Genomic DNA, 18,796 nt, shown 5'->3' with positions numbered 1-18,796 from the left:
CTTCCTACATATAATCCGATTAAGCGATGCGCATGCGTTTCTAGCGATCAATAATACAATGGTCTTCGTTTACCAACACGTAACTAAACTACTAGAGACATCGAGTGGAATTTTTAATTTTTACTGAGTAACAGTCGATAACATATCGACTGCTGGTAAAGAATCTTATAACTAAAAATAAAAATCCCTAGAAATATAAAGTGTATTTATATCATATCAAATGCTAAATTGTTTTTTTAAGAATAAAAGAGATAGTGAATCCTGAAAGAAATTGTTTCAACAAAGAACAAATGAAAGAAACATTTATCAGATAGTATATTTAAGAAATAGGATATTGTAGTATTCCAGCATATTCGTTATCCAAAAGAATGGAGATAAAAACGTGTAAATATAAATTGTGTAAATTCGATAAAACATCTGATTTAGGGAACAGTTTTTTATTTAGATATTTAGAATTTTATAATATTAAAAGAATATTAAGTAAGTTTGCACCATTGAAATTACTTGTATTTATTTCAAATTTTCCATTATATTTCCTAATTTGTTGCATATGAATCTAATTCCTAGATGATACAACTGCTCCTTCCCAAGGTGGAAGGTTTAAATGATTCCAATATGGTTTATGTCTGAAAATAGAAATATATGGTTTGAAATTAAATCATTTTCATTTTCCACGAGTGTCCATGATGTAAAGAAAAAATTTTTACCTCTCCGGATAATAGCCGTCGGCTTCAATGTATGTCTCATTGTAAAGTGGCATGTATTCTTTCAAATCTACGAAAATATCTAACACTGGAGAGAAACTCATAAAGAAAGTCACTACTTCCCCAGGAATTTCTCGACTGATAACTAACATTTCGCAGTTGTAACAATAATGAGTGTTAAATTTATACACATTCATTTTCACATCACCATTTTGAAGAGCGCGCGACGTGTTGCGCAATTGAATCAAAGATCGGTATACCTTATAAACTGACGCACCAGTAATGTTCTTCTGACTTTCCAAATTCAATAATTTATAACTTTCATGAACCGGAAGCCACGTACGATTACTCTTACTGAACCCTACGGATTAAAAAATGCATAATATTTTTTCATATAATATTTGGATAAAATCAAGATATTTTAAGAATTCATTTGACTATTCACCGGCATTTTTACTATTGTCCCATTGGAAAGGTGTGCGACATGGATCGCGAGATCGACTTTGATATTTATCCTTTCCAGCGTTACAAGCTTGCGGATCTTGCGTGTCCTCCCAAGATATGTCATTCTTGTCAGACATTCCAATTTCTTCTCCGTAATAAGTTACGGCAACACCAGGCAAGATCATTGGTAACATAGTCATCTGGACAGCCCTTTTTGGATAACGCGATGCGGTACGACTTCGATCGTGATTTCCCAACTAAAACAAATTATTTTAAATCACGAAATAATTACTAACAATAATTAATGATCATTAATATAACGGAGATAGATAACTTACCACCCAATTAGCACTTCCATTCTTTGGAGTTTTAGCTATCCATGCTTCAATGATCCTTTTAAAATCGGATGCGCTCGAATTGTGATTAACATCGGTGATCAATTTAAAATTGAATGGTATGTGAGAACCGTACTGATAATATTTCGTAGTATTTTCTAAGGAAGTATAAGCTTCGGTCATCATCACCTAAAGAACACAAGAACAGCGATTAACGTATTGAAAGAAATTGTAATGGTTTCTCGTAAGAATCGATACCTTCTCATCCTCGTTATTGGCATCGGAATAATCATCAAGAACCTTTCTCCAACTTTTTACGAGTTCATAGGTTCGTGGATCGTCTTTAGTATAAATATGGTCTAAATAAGTGTAATCACGATTGGTAGCACTTGGATCAGAACTTCTGGGTTCATCACGAAGATCTTCTCTTTCGAAGAGATGTGGAACAGCATCTATTCGAAAACCATCTATGCCTTTACGTAACCAAAATAGAATGACGTCCTGAAAAATATAAAATCATGAAATTCGACAAATTCAATTGAAAATGCATCTTTCAATTTGAAAATTGCACTAACTTCCATCTCGGCTTGCACTTCTTTATTACTGTAATTTAAATCTGGTTGTCTGTACTCGAATTGATGAAGATACCATTCCTTCAACGTTGCATTATAAGTCCACGCAGGACCACTGAACAGGCTTATCCAATTATTCGGTGGTGTAACTCCATCATCCTTTCTTCCTTTTCTCCAAACATAATAATCTTTATATTTCTTCTCTCCTGCGAGAAACTTTTGGAACCACTCGTGCTTGTCGGATGTATGATTTGGTACGAGATCGAGAATTACCTGCGAAATGTATTCAAAGTAGCAATCATTAAACAAACCATGAGACGGATTTGAAAGAATTTATGAAAAATTTTGGAAACAAAGATCGCCTCACTTTTAATCCAAGTCGTTTCGATTTTTCTACCAATGCTTCAAAATCCTCCATCGTACCAAACTCTGGATGTATGGCTTTGAAATCTGATATATCGTAACCAAAATCAACCATTGGACTCGCATAAATAGGTGAAAGCCATATTCCTCGAACTCCAGCATCAACGAAATGCTCCAATTTCGATGTAATACCTTTTTTGTTAGGAGCACAACAATATTACAAAAATCATATTATTTAAAATTTCTACGAGAAACCTGTAATGTTTCTTACCTTTTAGATCACCGACTCCATCATCGTTCGAATCCATAAAACTCCGTGGATAGATTTGATAGAATACGGCGTTCTTCCACCATCCTTTATTTTTGATTTCGCCATGGACGAGGCCAGTAGCGAGCAAAAGGGAACAAAAGCAAACTGCGCGAAACATTTTTGAATCTGTTGTTGCCAATGATATTCCGTATATATATATTCCTGAAATATAAAAATTTATGGTACGTTATCTCACTATGTTTGCACTAGCGATAAGAATTCATTAATTTCTTATTAATGCGTGTCGCAATTTATCAGGAAAAATATTGGAATAATATTTATTTCAAAAGAATGAATTCCATTTTTTTGTATTATATAAGAAAATCTACTATCACTGATATAGATTGATATTTTTTTTAATCCTACCGGAAATGGAAAGAAAGAAACGATTTTGAAAAATTATTATTTGTTTCATCGAACATCTTATCTTTCCTTGATTAAATAAATCTTGATAATATTCCTTAACAACAAATTGTAAATATCCATCGTTTTACTATTATCTATGATATGGGAATAAAATCAAAATAATTGAATCGTTTTATATTTAAAAAACCGAAATTTGTGTGCTCTGATTAGAATATTTTTAATCATAAATCATTTAAATATAACATGGATAACGAGCAAAATGATGGTTAACAATAACGAGCAAAGGGGAATAAAAGCAAACCGTGCGAAACATTGTTTTGCAAACATGTCATGCAAAATCCGATGATGTTGCATATAAAAATATTCCTTAAGTGTAGAAATTTATGATACGTCATCTCACTAGTTACGGTATCAATAAGATTGCATTACTTTTTAATTGATAAGTGCTGTATATTATCATGAAAAATAATTAGGGTATATATTCATTCCAAGATAGCGATAAAATTTTTCTGTTAAATAGTAAAATCTATTATTATATATGAATCGCTTACTTGCCAAATCGATTAACTCAATAAAACAAAAAGTGAACAAATGCGACGAAATAATATAAATTGCTTTCTAATATTCCTATTAAAATATAAATTCAAATAAACATTGTAGAATGTGTAAAGACCTTGTTGCTTCTTTTTTATTGCATTATTGTAACGATTTGCATTAAAGTACGGAGTTAATCAGATTGGCTTCTCAAGTATAAATTATTTTTTATTCAATTGCCAAAGAAATTTTGTCATATAATGATATTAAATAATCCAAATTTGGGAAATTTATTGTGATTTTAAAAACTCAGGACTCCATCAAGTACCATGATATTTAAATTTCAATAAATTCTAAAAGTCCAATTAATCGATTTGACTTATGAATGGTTAATATGTAAATCGATGCTTTTTTTGAATGCTAGTAAACATGGTATGAAAGAATCAATTTTGAAAAATTATCACTTATTTTATCAGATATCGTATATTTCTTTGATTAAAAATATCTTAATAATATTACTAAACAACATTATTATAAATACATATCATTCTATTATCATCTGTACTATGAGATTTAAATCAGAGTATTTAAATCATTTTATTTTTCAATAACCATATATACATAAATTTGGCACAATTCATTTCGAAAATATTTCGAAGGTACTTATAAAATAAATATTTATATAAAATCATAAATGATTTATATAAATCATTGTTGCTTCGGTGTAAATTGATCATCCTGTATAATAAATTGCTATTCTTGTCGAACGAAAAATAAACTACGATGGATATAATAAGATTTATAAAAATGTAGAGATGGAAGTACGAACTTAAATCTATAAAGGAAAATAAAGATCAAAATCGAAACGTACATTACAATATACATATACAAAATATACTGATAACAATCAATGATATAACATTACATCATTAAAATTACAAATAATTATGCTAACTTCTCCATTATATTTCCAAATCGTATTGCAATGTGTTAATTGTAAATCTAATTGCTAGATGATACGACTGCTCCTTCCCAGGGTGGAAGATTTACTTGGTTAAAATACGGTTTATATCTGGAAATGGAAAAATATGATTTGAATTACTACGTTTTCATTTTCCACGGGTGTCAATGCCGTAAAAAAAACGATTACCTCGTAGTATGATGTCTATCGATTTCGACGTATGTATAATTGTAAAGTGTCATGTGCTTTTCCAAGTTTACGGGAAGGTTTATCACTGGAGAGAAACTCATGAAGAGAGCCACTGTCTCCCCAGGAACTTCTCGGCTGATAGCTAAGAATTCACAATTATAACAATAATCCGTTTTGAGTTTCACCACTTTCATTTTCAATTCTCCTTCCTGAAGGGCACGCGATGAATTGCGAAATTGAATCAAAGATCGATAAATCTTATAAAGCGACTGTTGTGTCGTGTTCTTTTGATTTTCCAAATTCAATACTTTATAATTTTCATGAACCGGAAGCCATGTTCGATTGCCTTTGCTGAATCCTATTAATCAATAAATTTGTAAAATCTTTCTAGGTGATATTTTAATAAAATCAAGAAACTTTTAGTATTAAATTGTCTATTCACCGGCATTCTTACTACTGTCCCATTGGAAGGGTGTGCGATTAGGATCGCGAGATCGACTTCGATATTTATCCTTTCCGGCGTTACAAGCTTGTGGATCTTGTGTGTCCTCCCAAGATATATCACTCTTATCAACCATTCCAATTTCTTCTCCGTAATAAGTAACGGCAACACCAGGCAAGATCATTGGTAGCATTATCATTTGCGATTCTCTTTTTGGATATCGTGACGCGGTACGACTTCGATCGTGATTTCCTAACTGAAAATAATGAATTCTGAAAACGAAATAATTGTAAAGAACTCTTAATAGTAATTAATTTCTCGAAGACCGACGACTTACCACCCAATTGGCACTTCCAGTGCTTGGAGTTTGTGCCATCCATGTCTCGATAATACTCTTAAAATCTGACGCAGTCGAATTATGATTCACATCGGTGATCAGTTTGAAATTGAATGGTATGTGAGAGCCGTACTGATAATATTTCGTAGTATTTTCTAGAGAAGTGTAAGCTTCGGTCATCATCACCTAAAGAACACAAGAACAACGATTAACGTATTGAAAGAAATTGTAATGGTTTCTCGTAAGAATCGATACCTTCTCATCCTCGTTATTGGCATCGGAATAATCATCAAGAACCTTCCTCCAGCTTTTTACGAGTTCATAGGTTCGTGGATCGTCTTTGGTATAAATATGGTCTAAATAAGTGTAATCACGATTGGTAGCACTTGGATCCGAACTTCTGGGTTCATCATGAAAATGATCGCTCTCGAAGAGATGCGGAACGGCATCTATACGAAAACCATCTATGCCTTTACGTAACCAAAATCGCATAACATCCTTCAAAATGCAAAATCATGAAACTCAAAAAATCCAATTGGAGATGCATCTATTGATTCAATAATCACACTAACTTCCATTTCAGCTCGCACTACTGGATTACTGTAATTTAAGTCTGGTTGTCTGTACTCGAATTGATGGAAATACCATTCCTTCAATGTTGCATTGTACGTCCAGGCAGGACCACTGAACACACTGATCCAATTATTCGGTGGTGTCACACTATCATCCTTTCGTCCCTTCTTCCAAATATAATAATCTTTATATTTCTTCTCCCCTGCGAGAAACTTTTGAAACCACTCGTGCTTATCGGATGTATGATTTGGTACGAGATCGAGAATTACCTGAGAAATGATATCAAAATTGCCATCTAAAAAACTGTTATGAGACGGATTTGAGAAATTTGGTCAAAATAATTAGAAATAGAAATCGCTTCACTTTCAACCCATGTCGTTTCGATTGTGCCATCAATGTCTCAAAATCCTCCATTGTACCAAACTCTGGATGTATGGCTTTAAAGTCTGATATGTCGTAACCAAAATCTATCATTGGACTCGCATAAATAGGTGAAAGCCATATTCCTCGAACTCCAGCGTCAACGAAATGTTCCAATTTCGATGAAATACCTTATTTGTTAGGAGCACAATAATATTACAAAAATCATATTATTTGAGATTTCAACGAGAAACCTGTAATGTTTCTTACCTTTTAGATCACCGACTCCATCATCATTCGAATCCATAAAGCTTCGTGGATAGATTTGATAGAATACTGCGTTTTTCCACCATCCCTTGTTCTTGATCTCACCATGAACGAGACCAATAAAGAGCAAGAAGAAAAAAAAGCTAAACGTACGGAACATTTTCTCGTCTGGTCGCGTTTGTCATGTAAAATCCGATAATGTTTCATATAAATATACTATTCAAGTCTAGAAATTTATGATACGTTATCTCATTAAGTTTACGCTATCAATAAGATTTCTTTACTTTTTAGTTGATACGTGCTGCAATTTATTAGAAAAAGAATTGGAGTATATATTTATTCAAAGATAGAGATCAAATTTTTCTATTAAATAATAAAATTTACTATCATGTATGTAAATCGGATACTTTCTTGAAAATTTGCGAATATCGTAAGAAAAAAACTGTTTTGAAAAATCATTGATTTTTTCGGATCTTATCTTTCCTTGATTAAATGTATCTTGAAAATATACCTAAACGACACGTAAATACTTATCACTTTACTATTATCTATATTATGAGATTTAAATCGAAGTATCTGAATCATTGTTTTTTTTTTTTTTCAATAAATAGATATACGAGAATTTGGCACAATTCGATTCTAATATATATCGAATTTAATCATAAATGATTTTAAATAAATCAGCATTGCTTTAGTAACTTGATTGTTTTGTACAATAAACAGGTATTCTTGTTAGACAAATGATGTACTACGATGGTTAAAATTTATAATAATATAGAAACTAAAGTACGAACTTTATTATTTCAAGACAAATAATGATAAAACTAATCTTAGAAAAATATTCAAATACAGAAATTGTCACGAATCGGAGCTAATGGAATATGCAATTGACTAACCTGACGTCTATTATAGAACTTATAAATCTAAGTGGGCGACTTCCTACGTAAGGAACAAGTAAAACGAGCGCGTTACAATTAATATTGGTATATTGTCGAGTAAAAAATCAAGTTATATAACAAACAACATCTGTAGACATAGTAACTGTTGATTTAAGCCTAATTCCTTCTTATAACCTTGGAATGGGGTGGCATAATAATATTCACGCAGGTACACTGCTAACCTTGAATTTCTAATATAGTACTGATTGAATAAAGGGAATTCTCTGTAACATATCACAACGAATATTAGTGTTTAGTTACCGTTAACTCGTAGTACTCCATAATCAGCAACCTCAACGTGGTGAGTCCTGTATCGAAATTACTTATATATTCAAATCTAATTTTAAACCATATCACACAAGTACTACACGATGAATAAATATATATTTCAATGCGATTCGGAATTCTTTTTTTTTTTTTTAATTTTAACGAAACATTAAAGTACTTACATTTTTAATTGCTAATGATTCTTCAGTCGATAAATAGATTAGATAGATTTCTAAAATAATATCTTAACACTACGAGTAGAAAATATTAATTCAATTTTATAGTTTTATCTTATTCGTAAATCAATGAAATGAATTACAAAGCAATCATATTATTAAGCAACTACAAGCATTGATTCTAAGATTGATGATAAGTTATAAAAAATATTTATTTAAAATCATATTCTATCTGTCATTAAAAAATAATAAGAGTCACGATAGAAAGATATCTACAGAAGTTTACTAATTATGTAGATAGCCATAAATAAAAATCGATACGGGCATTGCAAAATATATATAGTATTAAAGAAAAATTTGACAAAGAACAGTATTATTGAATTAATCACATTTATTATATTAAACTAACAATTATGTTACGTAATATTCGATTAATTTATGTCAATAATTAATCATATTTTGAAATTTTATTCCTTTCTCATTTTATTCTTTGAAATCATAACGAATATTTTGTATTGCTATCTATGCTTCTTAAATTCAACAGAACATAGATATAAGAAAAGATCATATTTGAATCAAAACGGCCACTGCATTCACACACGGTTCAAGCAAAAAGTAATGAATCGTTTTTAGTAAACAGATTTTTTCTTCAATTATAAAGTCAAGAGAATATTATATAAAAATGCATCATTGAAATTATTAGGATACATGCAAAATCTTCCATTATATTTCAAAAACCTATTGCAATTTGTCGATTACCAATCTAATTGCTAGATGATACGACTACTCCATCCCAAGGAGGAAGATTTACATACAATATTAATGGTTTATATCTGAAATAGGAATATACAATTTGAAGTAAATATATTTTCATTTTTCACATGTGTCAATGCCGTAAAGAAAAAATTATTACCTCTTCGTACGATAGGCGTCGACTTCGACGTATGTATATTTGTAAAGTGTCATATGTTCTTTTAAGTTTATGAGAAGGTTTAACACCGGAGAGAAACTCATAAACAGAGTCACTGTTTCTCCGGGAACTTCTCGGCTGATAGCTAACAATTGGCAGTTGTAGCAATAATCCGTCTTGAGTTTCACTACCTTTATTTTCAATGATCCTTCCTGTAGAGCGCGCGAAGAATTGCGTAATTGAATCAAAGATCGATAAGCCTTATAAAGAGACGGTCCTGTGGAGTTTTTTTGTTTTTCCAAATTTAGTACTTTATAATTGCTATGTACAGGGAGCCACGTTCGATTAGCTCCGCTGAATCCTACCGAGCAATAAATTCAAAGTATCTTTTTATGTGATAATTTCAGATAAAATAGAGAAACATTTAGTGATCATTTACTTATTCACCGGCATTTTTACTACTGTCCCATTGGAAAGGTGTGCGATTTGGATCGCGAGATCGACTTTGATACTTATCCTTTCCAGCATTACAAGCTTGCGGATCTTGAGTATCCTCCCAAGATATATCCTTCTTGTCAGCCATTCCAATTTCTTCTCCGTAATATGTTACGGCAACACCAGGCAAGATCATTGGTAGCATAATCATTTGCAAAGACCTTCTTGGATAACGTGACGCGGTACGACTTCGATCGTGATTTCCCAACTAAAAATAATAAATTCTAATAATGAAATAAATGTTAACAATCATTAATAGTAACTTATCAAAGATATATTAATATTAATTAGTTATTTATCAAAAAGTGACGACTTACCACCCAATTGGCACTTCCAGTGCTTGGAATTTGTGCCATCCATGCCTCGATGGTTCTCTTAAAATCTGACGCATTCGAATTATGATTCACGTCGGTGATCAGTTTGAAGTTGAATGGTATGTGAGCACCATACTGATAATATTTCGTAGTATTTTCTAGAGAAGTATAAGCTTCAGTCATCATCACCTAAAGAACACAAGAACAGCGATTAACGTATTGAAAGAAATTGTAATGGTTTCTCGTAAGAATCGATACCTTCTCATCTTCGTTATTGGCATCGGAATAATCATCAAGAACCTTCCTCCAGCTTTTTACGAGTTCGTAGGTTCGTGGATCGTCTTTGGTATAAATATGGTCTAAATAAGTGTAATCACGATTGGTAGCATTTGCATCGGCACTTCTGGGTTCATCATGAAAATGATCGCTCTCGAAGAGATGCGGAACAGCATCTATTCGAAAACCATCTACGCCTTTACGTAGCCAAAATCGCATAACGTCCTTCAGAATATAGAATCATGAAACTCAAAAAATCCAATTGGAGATGCATCTATTGATTCAATAATCATACTAACTTCCATTTCAGCTCGCACTACTGGATTACTGTAATTTAAGTCTGGTTGTCTGTACTCAAATTGATGGAAATACCATTCCTTCAACGTTGCATTGTACGTCCAGGCAGGACCACTGAACACACTGATCCAATTGTTCGGTGGTGTCACACTATCATCCTTTCGTCCCTTCTTCCAAATATAATAATCTTTATATTTCTTCTCCCCTGCGAGAAACTTTTGAAACCACTCGTGCTTATCGGATGTATGATTTGGTACAAGATCGAGAATTACCTGGGAAATGATATCAAAATTGCCATCTAAGAAACTGTTATGATACGGATTTGAGAAATTTGGTCAAAACAATTAGAAACAGAAATCGCCTCACTTTCAACCCATGTCGTTTCGATTGTGCCACCAATGTCTCAAAATCCTCCATTGTACCAAACTCTGGATGTATGGCTTTGAAGTCTGATATGTCGTAACCAAAATCTATCATTGGACTCGCATAAATAGGTGAAAGCCATATTCCTCGAACTCCAGCGTCGACGAAATGTTCCAATTTCGATGAAATACCTTATTTGTTAGGAGCACAATAATATTACAAAAATCATATTATTTGAGATTTGAACGAGAAACCTGTAATGTTTCTTACCTTTTAAATCACCGACTCCATCATCATTCGAATCCATAAAACTTCGTGGATAGATTTGATAGAATACTGCGTTTTTCCACCATCCTTTGTTTTTGATCTCGCCATGGACGAGACCAGTAAAGAGCAATAAGGAAATAAAGCTGAACTCACGGAACATGTTCTCGTCCGTTCGTGTCTTTCATATAAAATCCGATGATGTTTCATATAAATATTAAAGACTAGAAATTTATGATACGTTATCTCACTAAGTTTACTCTATCAATAAGATTTTAATATTTTTTAATTGATACATGCTGCATTTTATCACGAAAAGAATTGAAGTATATAATTATTTGAAGATGAAAGTTAAATTCTTCTATCAGATAATAAAATTTACCATTATATATGTGGATCAATGGTTATATGAATACTAGTAAATATCGCAAGAAAAAAACAATTTTAAAAAATCATCGATATTATCTGATATTTTATCTATCCTTGATTAAAAGAATCTTGATAATTTCCTTGAAATCACGTTGTAAATACTTATCACTTTCCTATTATCTGTAATAATAGATTTAAATCAAAGTTTCTGAATCATTTTATTTTTTAATACGTATTTATATAATTTGGCAAAATTTGTTTCAAATATATATGAAATGAATTTAATTATAAATATTTTAAACAGATCATCCTTGGATCAGGATAAATTGATTGTCGTGTACAATAAACAGCTGTTCTTGTTGGACGAATGATATACTACAATGGGTAAAATACGATTCATAATAATATAGAAACTAAAATACGAACTCAATTATATGAAGATAAAATTAATTTCAGATAAAAAATATAGATACAGAAATTATGAAGAATCAAAACTATATGGTATTTGCGATTGACTAGACTGACGTCTACTGTAGTACTTATAATTCGGGGTCGATGACATTCTACGTGGAAACAAGTAGAGCGAACGCGTTCTAATTAATAGTGAAAGGTAGTCCAACGAACAAGCGAGTTATATGAACAAGTAACAGCCGTAGACATAATCACTGTATGCCTAGTCAAAATCTCTTACTGTAATCTTAAAGTGGTATGGCGTAAATAATCTACACATGTTGACTGCTAATCTTGCGTTTCGAATATATTTATTGAATAAAGCATAATACTGCATAATAGTGGTGATGAAATCTTTCGATAATGGAAATCCTATTGGAATTTGTCGATTATAATTGTCGAATATAATTGCTAGAGGATACGATCATTCCATGCCAAGGTGGAAGGTTTACATACATGGTAAGCGGTTTATATCTGAAAAAGAAAGTATATGATTTGAAATTAATAAACTTTCATTTTCCACAAGTGTTAATGTCATAGAGAAAAAATTATTACCTATCCGAATGATATGCATCGACTTCGACATATGTATATTTATACAATGTCATATGTTCTTTCAAGTTTACGAGAAGGTTTATCACTCGAGAGAAACTCATAAAGAAAGTTACTGTCTCTCCATGAACTTCTCGGCTGACAGCTAAGAATTCACAGTTGTAGCAATAATCCGTTTTGAGTTTCACCACCTTCATCTTCAATGATCCTTCCTGTAAAGCGGGCGAAGAATTGCGCAATTGAATCAAAGATCGATAAGCCTTATAAAGAGACTGTCCTCTGGAGTTTTTTTGTTTTTCCAAATTTAATACTTTATAATTTTCATGTACAGGAAGCCACGTTCGATTAGTTCCGCTGAATCCTATCGACCAATAAGTTCAAAGTATCTTTTTATATGATAATTTAAAATAAAATCGAGAAACATTTAGTGATTATTTGCCTATTTACCGGCATTTGTACTATTGTCCCATTGTAAAGGTGTGCGATTCGGATCGCGAGATCGACTTCGATATTTATCCTTTCCGGCATTACAAGCTTGCGGATCTTGCGTATCCTCCCAAGATATATCACTCTTATCAACCATTCCAATTTCTTCTCCGTAATAAGTTACGGCAACACCAGGCAAGATCATTGGTAGCATCATCATTTGCAATTCCCTTTTTGGATAACGTGACGCGGTACGACTTCGATCGTGATTTCCCAACTGAAAGTAATGAATTCTAATAATGAAATAATTATTAACAACCATTAATAAAAACTAATTTATCAAAGACCAACGACTTACCACCCAATTGGCACTTCCAGTGCTTGGAGTGTGTGCCATCCATGCCTCGATGATCCTCTTAAAATCTGATGCAGTCGAATTATGATCTACATCGGTGATCAATTTGAAATTGAATGGTATGTGAGCACCATACTGATAATATTTCGTAGTATTTTCTAAAGAAGTATAAGCTTCAGTCATCATCACCTATAGAACACAAGAACAGCGATTAGCGTATTTAAAGAAATTGTTTCTCGTAAGAATCAATACCTTTTCATCCTCGTTATTGGCATCGGAATAATCATCAAGAACCTTCCTCCAGCTTTTTATGAGTTCGTAGGTTCGTGGATCGTCTTTGGTATAAATATGGTCTAAATAAGTGTAATCACGATTGGTAGCATTTGCATCGGAACTTCTGGGTTCATCACGAAAATGATCGCTCTCGAAGAGATGCGGAACAGCATCTATTCGAAAACCATCTACGCCTTTACGTAGCCAAAATCGCATAACGTCCTTCAGAATATAGAATCATGAAACTCAAAAAATCCAATTGGGGATGCATCTATTGATTCAATAATCACACTAACTTCCATTTCAGCTCGCACTACTGGATTACTGTAATTTAAGTCTGGTTGTCTGTACTCGAATTGATGGAAATACCATTCCTTCAATGTTGCATTGTACGTCCAGGCAGGACCACTGAACACACTGATCCAATTGTTCGGTGGTGTAACACTATCATCCTTTCGTCCCTTCTTCCAAATATAATAATCTTTATATTTCTTCTCCCCTGCAAGATACTTTTGAAACCACTCGTGCTTATCGGATGTATGATTTGGTACGAGATCGAGAATTACCTGGGAAATGATATCAAAATTGCCATCTAAGAAACTGTTATGAGATGGATTTGAGAAATTTGGTCAAAACAATTAGAAACAGAAATCGCCTCACTTTCAACCCATGTCGTTTCGATTGTGCCACCAATGTCTCAAAATCCTCCATTGTACCAAACTCTGGATGTATGGCTTTGAAGTCTGATATGTCGTAACCAAAATCTATCATTGGACTCGCATAAATAGGTGAAAGCCATATTCCTCGAACTCCAGCGTCGACGAAATGTTCCAATTTCGATGAAATACCTTATTTGTTAGGAGCACAATAATATTACAAAAATCATTTTATTTAAGATTTCTACGAGAAACCTGTAATGTTTCTCACCTTTTAGATCACCGACTCCATCATCATTCGAATCCATAAAACTTCGTGGATAGATTTGATAGAATACTGCGTTTTTCCACCATCCTTTGTTCTTGATCTCGCCATGGACGAGACCAGTAAAGAGCAATAAGGAAATAAAGCTGAACGCACGGAACATGTTCTCGTCCGTTCGTGTCTTTCATATAAAATCCGATGATGTTTCATATAAATATTAAAGACTAGAAATTTATGATACGTTATCTCACTAAGTTTACTCTATCAATAAGATTTCAATATTTTTTAATTGATACGTGCTGCATTTTATCAAGAAAAGAATTGAAGTATATAATTATTTAATGATGAAAGTTAAATTTTTCCATCAGATAATAAAATTTACTATTATATATGTGGATCAATGCTTATCTGAGTACTAGTAAATATCGCAAGAAAAGAACAATTTTAAAAAATCATCGATATTATCTGATATTTTATCTATCCTTGATTAAAAGAATCTTGATAATTTTCTTGAACATCACGTTGTAAATGCTTATCACTTTCCTATTATCCAAAATGTTAGATTTAAATCAAAGTATCTGAATCATTCTTATTTTTAATATCCATTTATATAATTTGGCAAAATTTGATAATAATATATATGAAATGAATTTAATCATAAATGTTTTAAACAGATCATCGTTGCTCGAGTGTAACTTAATTGTCCTGTACTAAGATGTAGCTATTCTTATTAGACGAATAATAGACTACGATGGATAGAATATGATTTATAGTAATGTAAAAACTAAAGTATGAACTCAATTATTTAAAGACAAATAAAGATATAATTTCTCTTAGAAAAAAATTTAGATACGGAAATTATTAGGAATTGGAGCTAATGGAATATGGAGCGATTGATAGACTGATTTCTACTAGAGAACTTATAAATCGGGGTGAGGGACACTCTACAAAAGGAACAAATAGTAGGGGCGTGTTACAATTAATAGTGGTATGTTATCCTGAGAAAGATCTAGTTATATGAGCAAACAACAACAATTATTGATATATAATAGTTGTTGCATACAATAATTCCGACTCTAATCTCTTTCTTTAGCCTTGAGATGGTGTGGAGTGAATCACCACGCAGGTTCACTGCTGGCTTTGGATTTTGAATGTAGTTGTTATTAAATGAAGTATAATAGTGGATAATAGTGGTGATGGAAGCTTCCATTATTGTAACAGTCCAATTATCCATAAGTAGAGACTGAGTCTCCTCCAGTTAGCATAGACCTGAATTCTCTGTAAATGATATATCTCACCTAGTACAATGGGTTTTAGAGTCTACTCATCATCAATCTGTGATACTCCGTAAATAGAAATCTCAATGTGATGAGTCCTAAATCGGTATATCGAAACTAATTGTAAATCATTTAACGTAAGTATTACCAGTCGAATGAATATATATTTCAATGCGTTTTGATAATCATTTGTTTTTAATTTTAATGAAACATTAAAATACTCAAAAAAATAAATTCATTTTTCCATTATAAAGTCAAAAGAATATTAGATAAAATTGCATCAATAAGATTGTTCTTATTTATTTAAAATCTTGCATTACATTTCTAAATTTTATTACAATTTTTATATTATAAATCTAATTGCTAGATGATAACACAATTCCTTCCCAATGACCAATATATATAAATTCGTAAAATGGTTTATACCTGCAAAGAGAAATATAAGATTAAAAATTAATATATTTTCATTTTCAACGAGTGACAATAGTCTAAAGTAAAAATTACTGCTTGTTTAATTACCTCTCTGTATGATGGTCATCAACTTCAACGTATATATTGTTGTAAATAGTCATCAGTTCCCTCAAGTTCACGCGAAGTTTTACCACTGGAGAAAAACTCATTACGAGAGCTACTGTCTCTCCAGGAACTTCTCGACTCACAACTAATACTTCGCAATTGTAACAATAATCTGTATTGAGTTTCACCACCTTTAATTTCAATGCACCTTGCTGAAGAGCTACTGATGTTTTGCGCAATCGAATCAACGATCGATACATCTTATAAAGTGACTGTCGTGTCGTATTTTTCTGATTTTCCAAATTCAATACTTTATAATTTTCATGAATCGGAAGCCACGTTCGATTACCGTTACTGAATCCTACAGACCCATAAATTTATAATATCTTTTCATATGTTATATTTAAAAAATACTGAAATTTTAATTTTCGACTGGTTTTCTTACCCGCATTTTCACTACTGTCCCATTGGAAAGGTGTGCGATATGGATCACGAGATCGACTTTGATATTTTTCCTTTCCGGCATTACAAGCTTGCGGATCCTGTGTGTCCTCCCACGATATGTCACTCTTATCAACCATTCCAATTTCTTCTCCGTAATAAGTAACGGCAACGCCAGGTAAGATCATTGGTAGCATAGCCATTTGAAATTCCCTTTTTGGATAACGTGACGCGGTACGACTTCGATCGTGATTTCCCAACTGAAAGTAATGAATTCTAATAATGAAATAATTACTAACAACCATTAATAGTAACTTATCAAAGATATATTACTATTAATTAGTTATTTATCAAAAAGTGACGACTTACCACCCAATTGGCACTTCCAGTGCTTGGAGTTTGTGCCATCCATGCCTCGATGATATTCTTAAAATCTGACGCAGTCGAATTATGATTCACATCGGTGATCAGTTTGAAATTGAATGGTATGTGAGAGCCGTAATGATAATATTTCGTAGTATTTTCTAGAGAAGTGTAAGCTTCGGTCATCACCACCTAAAGAATACAATAGCGATTAACATATTGAAAGAAACGATAATGGTTTCTCGTAAGAATCGATACCTTCTCATCCTCGTTATTGGCATCGGAATAATCATCAATAACCTTTCTCCAACTTTTTATGAGTTCATAGGTTCGTGGATCGTCTTTGGTATAAATATGGTCTAAAAAAGTGTAATCACGATTGGTAGCACTTGAATCAGAACTTCTGGGTTCATCACGGAGATCTTCTCTTTCGAAGAGATGAGGAACGGCATCTATTCGAAAACCATCTATGCCTTTACGTAACCAAAATCGGATGACGTCCTGGAAAATATAGAATCATGAAATTCGATAAATTTAATTGAAGATGCATCTTTCAATTTGATAATTGCACTAACTTCCATTTCAGCTCGCACTTCTGGATTACTGTAATTTAAGTCTGGTTGTCTGTACTCGAATTGATGGAAATACCATTCCTTCAACGTTGCATTATAAGTCCACGCAGGACCACTGAACAGGCTTATCCAATTATTCGGTGGTGTAACTCCATCATCCTTTCTTCCTTTTCTCCAAATATAATAATCTTTATATTTTTTCTCCCCAGCAAGGTACTTTTGGAACCACTCGTGCTTATCGGATGTATGATTTGGTACGAGATCGAGAATTACCTGCGAAATGTAATCAAAGTTGTGATCATTAAAATACCCATGAGCCATAGTTTGAAAGAATTTATGAAAAAAATTGGAGACAAAGATCGCCTCACTTTTATTCCAAGTCGTTTCGATTTTTCAACCAATGCTTCGAAATCCTCCATCGTACCAAACTCTGGATGTATTGCTTTGAAATCTGATATGTCGTAACCAAAATCAACCATTGGACTCGCATAAATAGGTGAAAGCCATATTCCTTGAACTCCAGCGTCAACGAAATGTTCCAATTTCGATGTAATACCTTTTTTGTTATCAACGCATTAGTGTTACGCAAGTGAAATTATTTGAAATTTCAAAAACAAACTCGAAACATGGCTTTTACCTTTTAGATCACCAACTCCATCGTCATTCGAATCCATAAAACTCCGTGGATAGATTTGATAGAATACGGCGTTCTTCCACCATCCTTTGTTTTTGATCTCGCCGTAGACTAAATTAGTTGCGAACAAGAAGAAACAAAAGCAAACTGTACGAAACATCGTTGCGACTACTATACACTATCGCCTATAATACTTCATACAAGTATACTCTTGAAATGTAAAAATTTGTAATACGTTATCTCACTAAGTTTACATTATCAAAAGATGTGATTATTTTTTAAAAGATGCAAGCTGTATTTTATCAAGATAGAAAATTTTTCTTAAAATATATAACAACAAATACTTATAATAAAAATATTCATTCTTTTATATAAGAAAACTTATATAAAACTTATAGGCTTACTAGCTTTCTTTAATATTAGCGGAATTAGTAAGAAAGAAACAATTTTCGAAAATCTTCAGTTGTTTTATAGAAAAACTTATCGTTCTTTTATTAAAATAATCTTGATAATATTCGTCAACAACTCCTTATAGATACTTATCATTTTATTATTATCTGTATCATAACAATTTAATCAAAGTACCTCAC

At 32.4% G+C, this 18,796-nt stretch overlaps 3 protein-coding genes across 7 annotated transcripts; all 3 read right to left on the bottom strand.

Annotated features, from left to right (window-relative positions):
* Positions 1-421: 421 nt before the first annotated feature.
* LOC124951357 (maltase 1-like) lies at positions 422-6,968 on the bottom strand. Of its 4 annotated transcripts, XM_047499649.1 has the most exons (9): positions 6,761-6,968; positions 6,494-6,681; positions 6,130-6,399; positions 5,813-6,055; positions 5,558-5,743; positions 5,221-5,476; positions 4,779-5,136; positions 4,584-4,700; positions 4,363-4,463 (listed from the first exon to the last, which is right to left on the bottom strand). In XM_047499649.1, the coding sequence occupies exons 1-8, from the start codon at positions 6,915-6,917 to the stop codon at positions 4,631-4,633; spliced, it is 1,728 nt and encodes a 575-aa protein (XP_047355605.1). In that variant the 5' UTR covers positions 6,918-6,968; the 3' UTR covers positions 4,363-4,463; positions 4,584-4,630. The 4 variants fall into 4 exon arrangements, with proteins under 4 accessions (XP_047355603.1, XP_047355602.1, XP_047355604.1 ...); XM_047499647.1 differs by lacking the exons at positions 4,363-4,463; positions 4,584-4,700; positions 4,779-5,136; ... (3 more) ...; positions 6,130-6,399; positions 6,494-6,681 and adding exons at positions 422-626; positions 708-1,065; positions 1,150-1,405; ... (2 more) ...; positions 2,059-2,328; positions 2,423-2,610 and having other exon boundaries at positions 6,761-6,812; XM_047499646.1 differs by lacking the exons at positions 4,363-4,463; positions 4,584-4,700; positions 4,779-5,136; ... (4 more) ...; positions 6,494-6,681; positions 6,761-6,968 and adding exons at positions 422-626; positions 708-1,065; positions 1,150-1,405; ... (3 more) ...; positions 2,423-2,610; positions 2,690-2,858.
* Positions 6,969-8,511: 1,543 nt separating this feature from the next.
* Positions 8,512-11,318, bottom strand: LOC124950857 (maltase 1-like). The gene is made up of 8 exons (XM_047498255.1): positions 11,064-11,318; positions 10,797-10,984; positions 10,433-10,702; positions 10,116-10,358; positions 9,861-10,046; positions 9,496-9,751; positions 9,052-9,409; positions 8,512-8,971 (listed from the first exon to the last, which is right to left on the bottom strand). Exons 1-8 carry the CDS (start codon positions 11,218-11,220, stop codon positions 8,902-8,904), a joined length of 1,728 nt encoding a protein of 575 aa, XP_047354211.1. The 5' UTR covers positions 11,221-11,318; the 3' UTR covers positions 8,512-8,901.
* An 870-nt stretch (positions 11,319-12,188) lies between these two features.
* Positions 12,189-18,306, bottom strand: LOC124951014 (maltase 1-like). Of its 2 annotated transcripts, none has more exons than XM_047498688.1 (8): positions 14,410-14,625; positions 14,143-14,330; positions 13,779-14,048; positions 13,462-13,704; positions 13,213-13,398; positions 12,876-13,131; positions 12,432-12,789; positions 12,189-12,350 (listed from the first exon to the last, which is right to left on the bottom strand). In XM_047498688.1, the coding sequence occupies exons 1-8, from the start codon at positions 14,564-14,566 to the stop codon at positions 12,266-12,268; spliced, it is 1,743 nt and encodes a 580-aa protein (XP_047354644.1). In that variant the 5' UTR covers positions 14,567-14,625; the 3' UTR covers positions 12,189-12,265. The 2 variants fall into 2 exon arrangements, with proteins under 2 accessions (XP_047354644.1, XP_047354645.1); XM_047498689.1 differs by lacking the exons at positions 13,213-13,398; positions 13,462-13,704; positions 13,779-14,048; positions 14,143-14,330; positions 14,410-14,625 and adding exons at positions 17,007-17,192; positions 17,259-17,501; positions 17,576-17,845; positions 17,941-18,128; positions 18,210-18,306 and having other exon boundaries at positions 12,199-12,350.
* Between the last annotated feature and the right edge of the window lie 490 nt (positions 18,307-18,796).

The sequence above is a fragment of the Vespa velutina genome, chromosome 8 (genome assembly GCF_912470025.1).
Source record: "Vespa velutina chromosome 8, iVesVel2.1, whole genome shotgun sequence".
In the NCBI taxonomy this organism is placed as follows: Eukaryota; Metazoa; Arthropoda; class Insecta; order Hymenoptera; family Vespidae; genus Vespa; species Vespa velutina.
The sequence above is the reverse complement of the archived record's forward strand: the minus strand, read 5'-3'. Positions and strand labels throughout refer to the sequence as shown.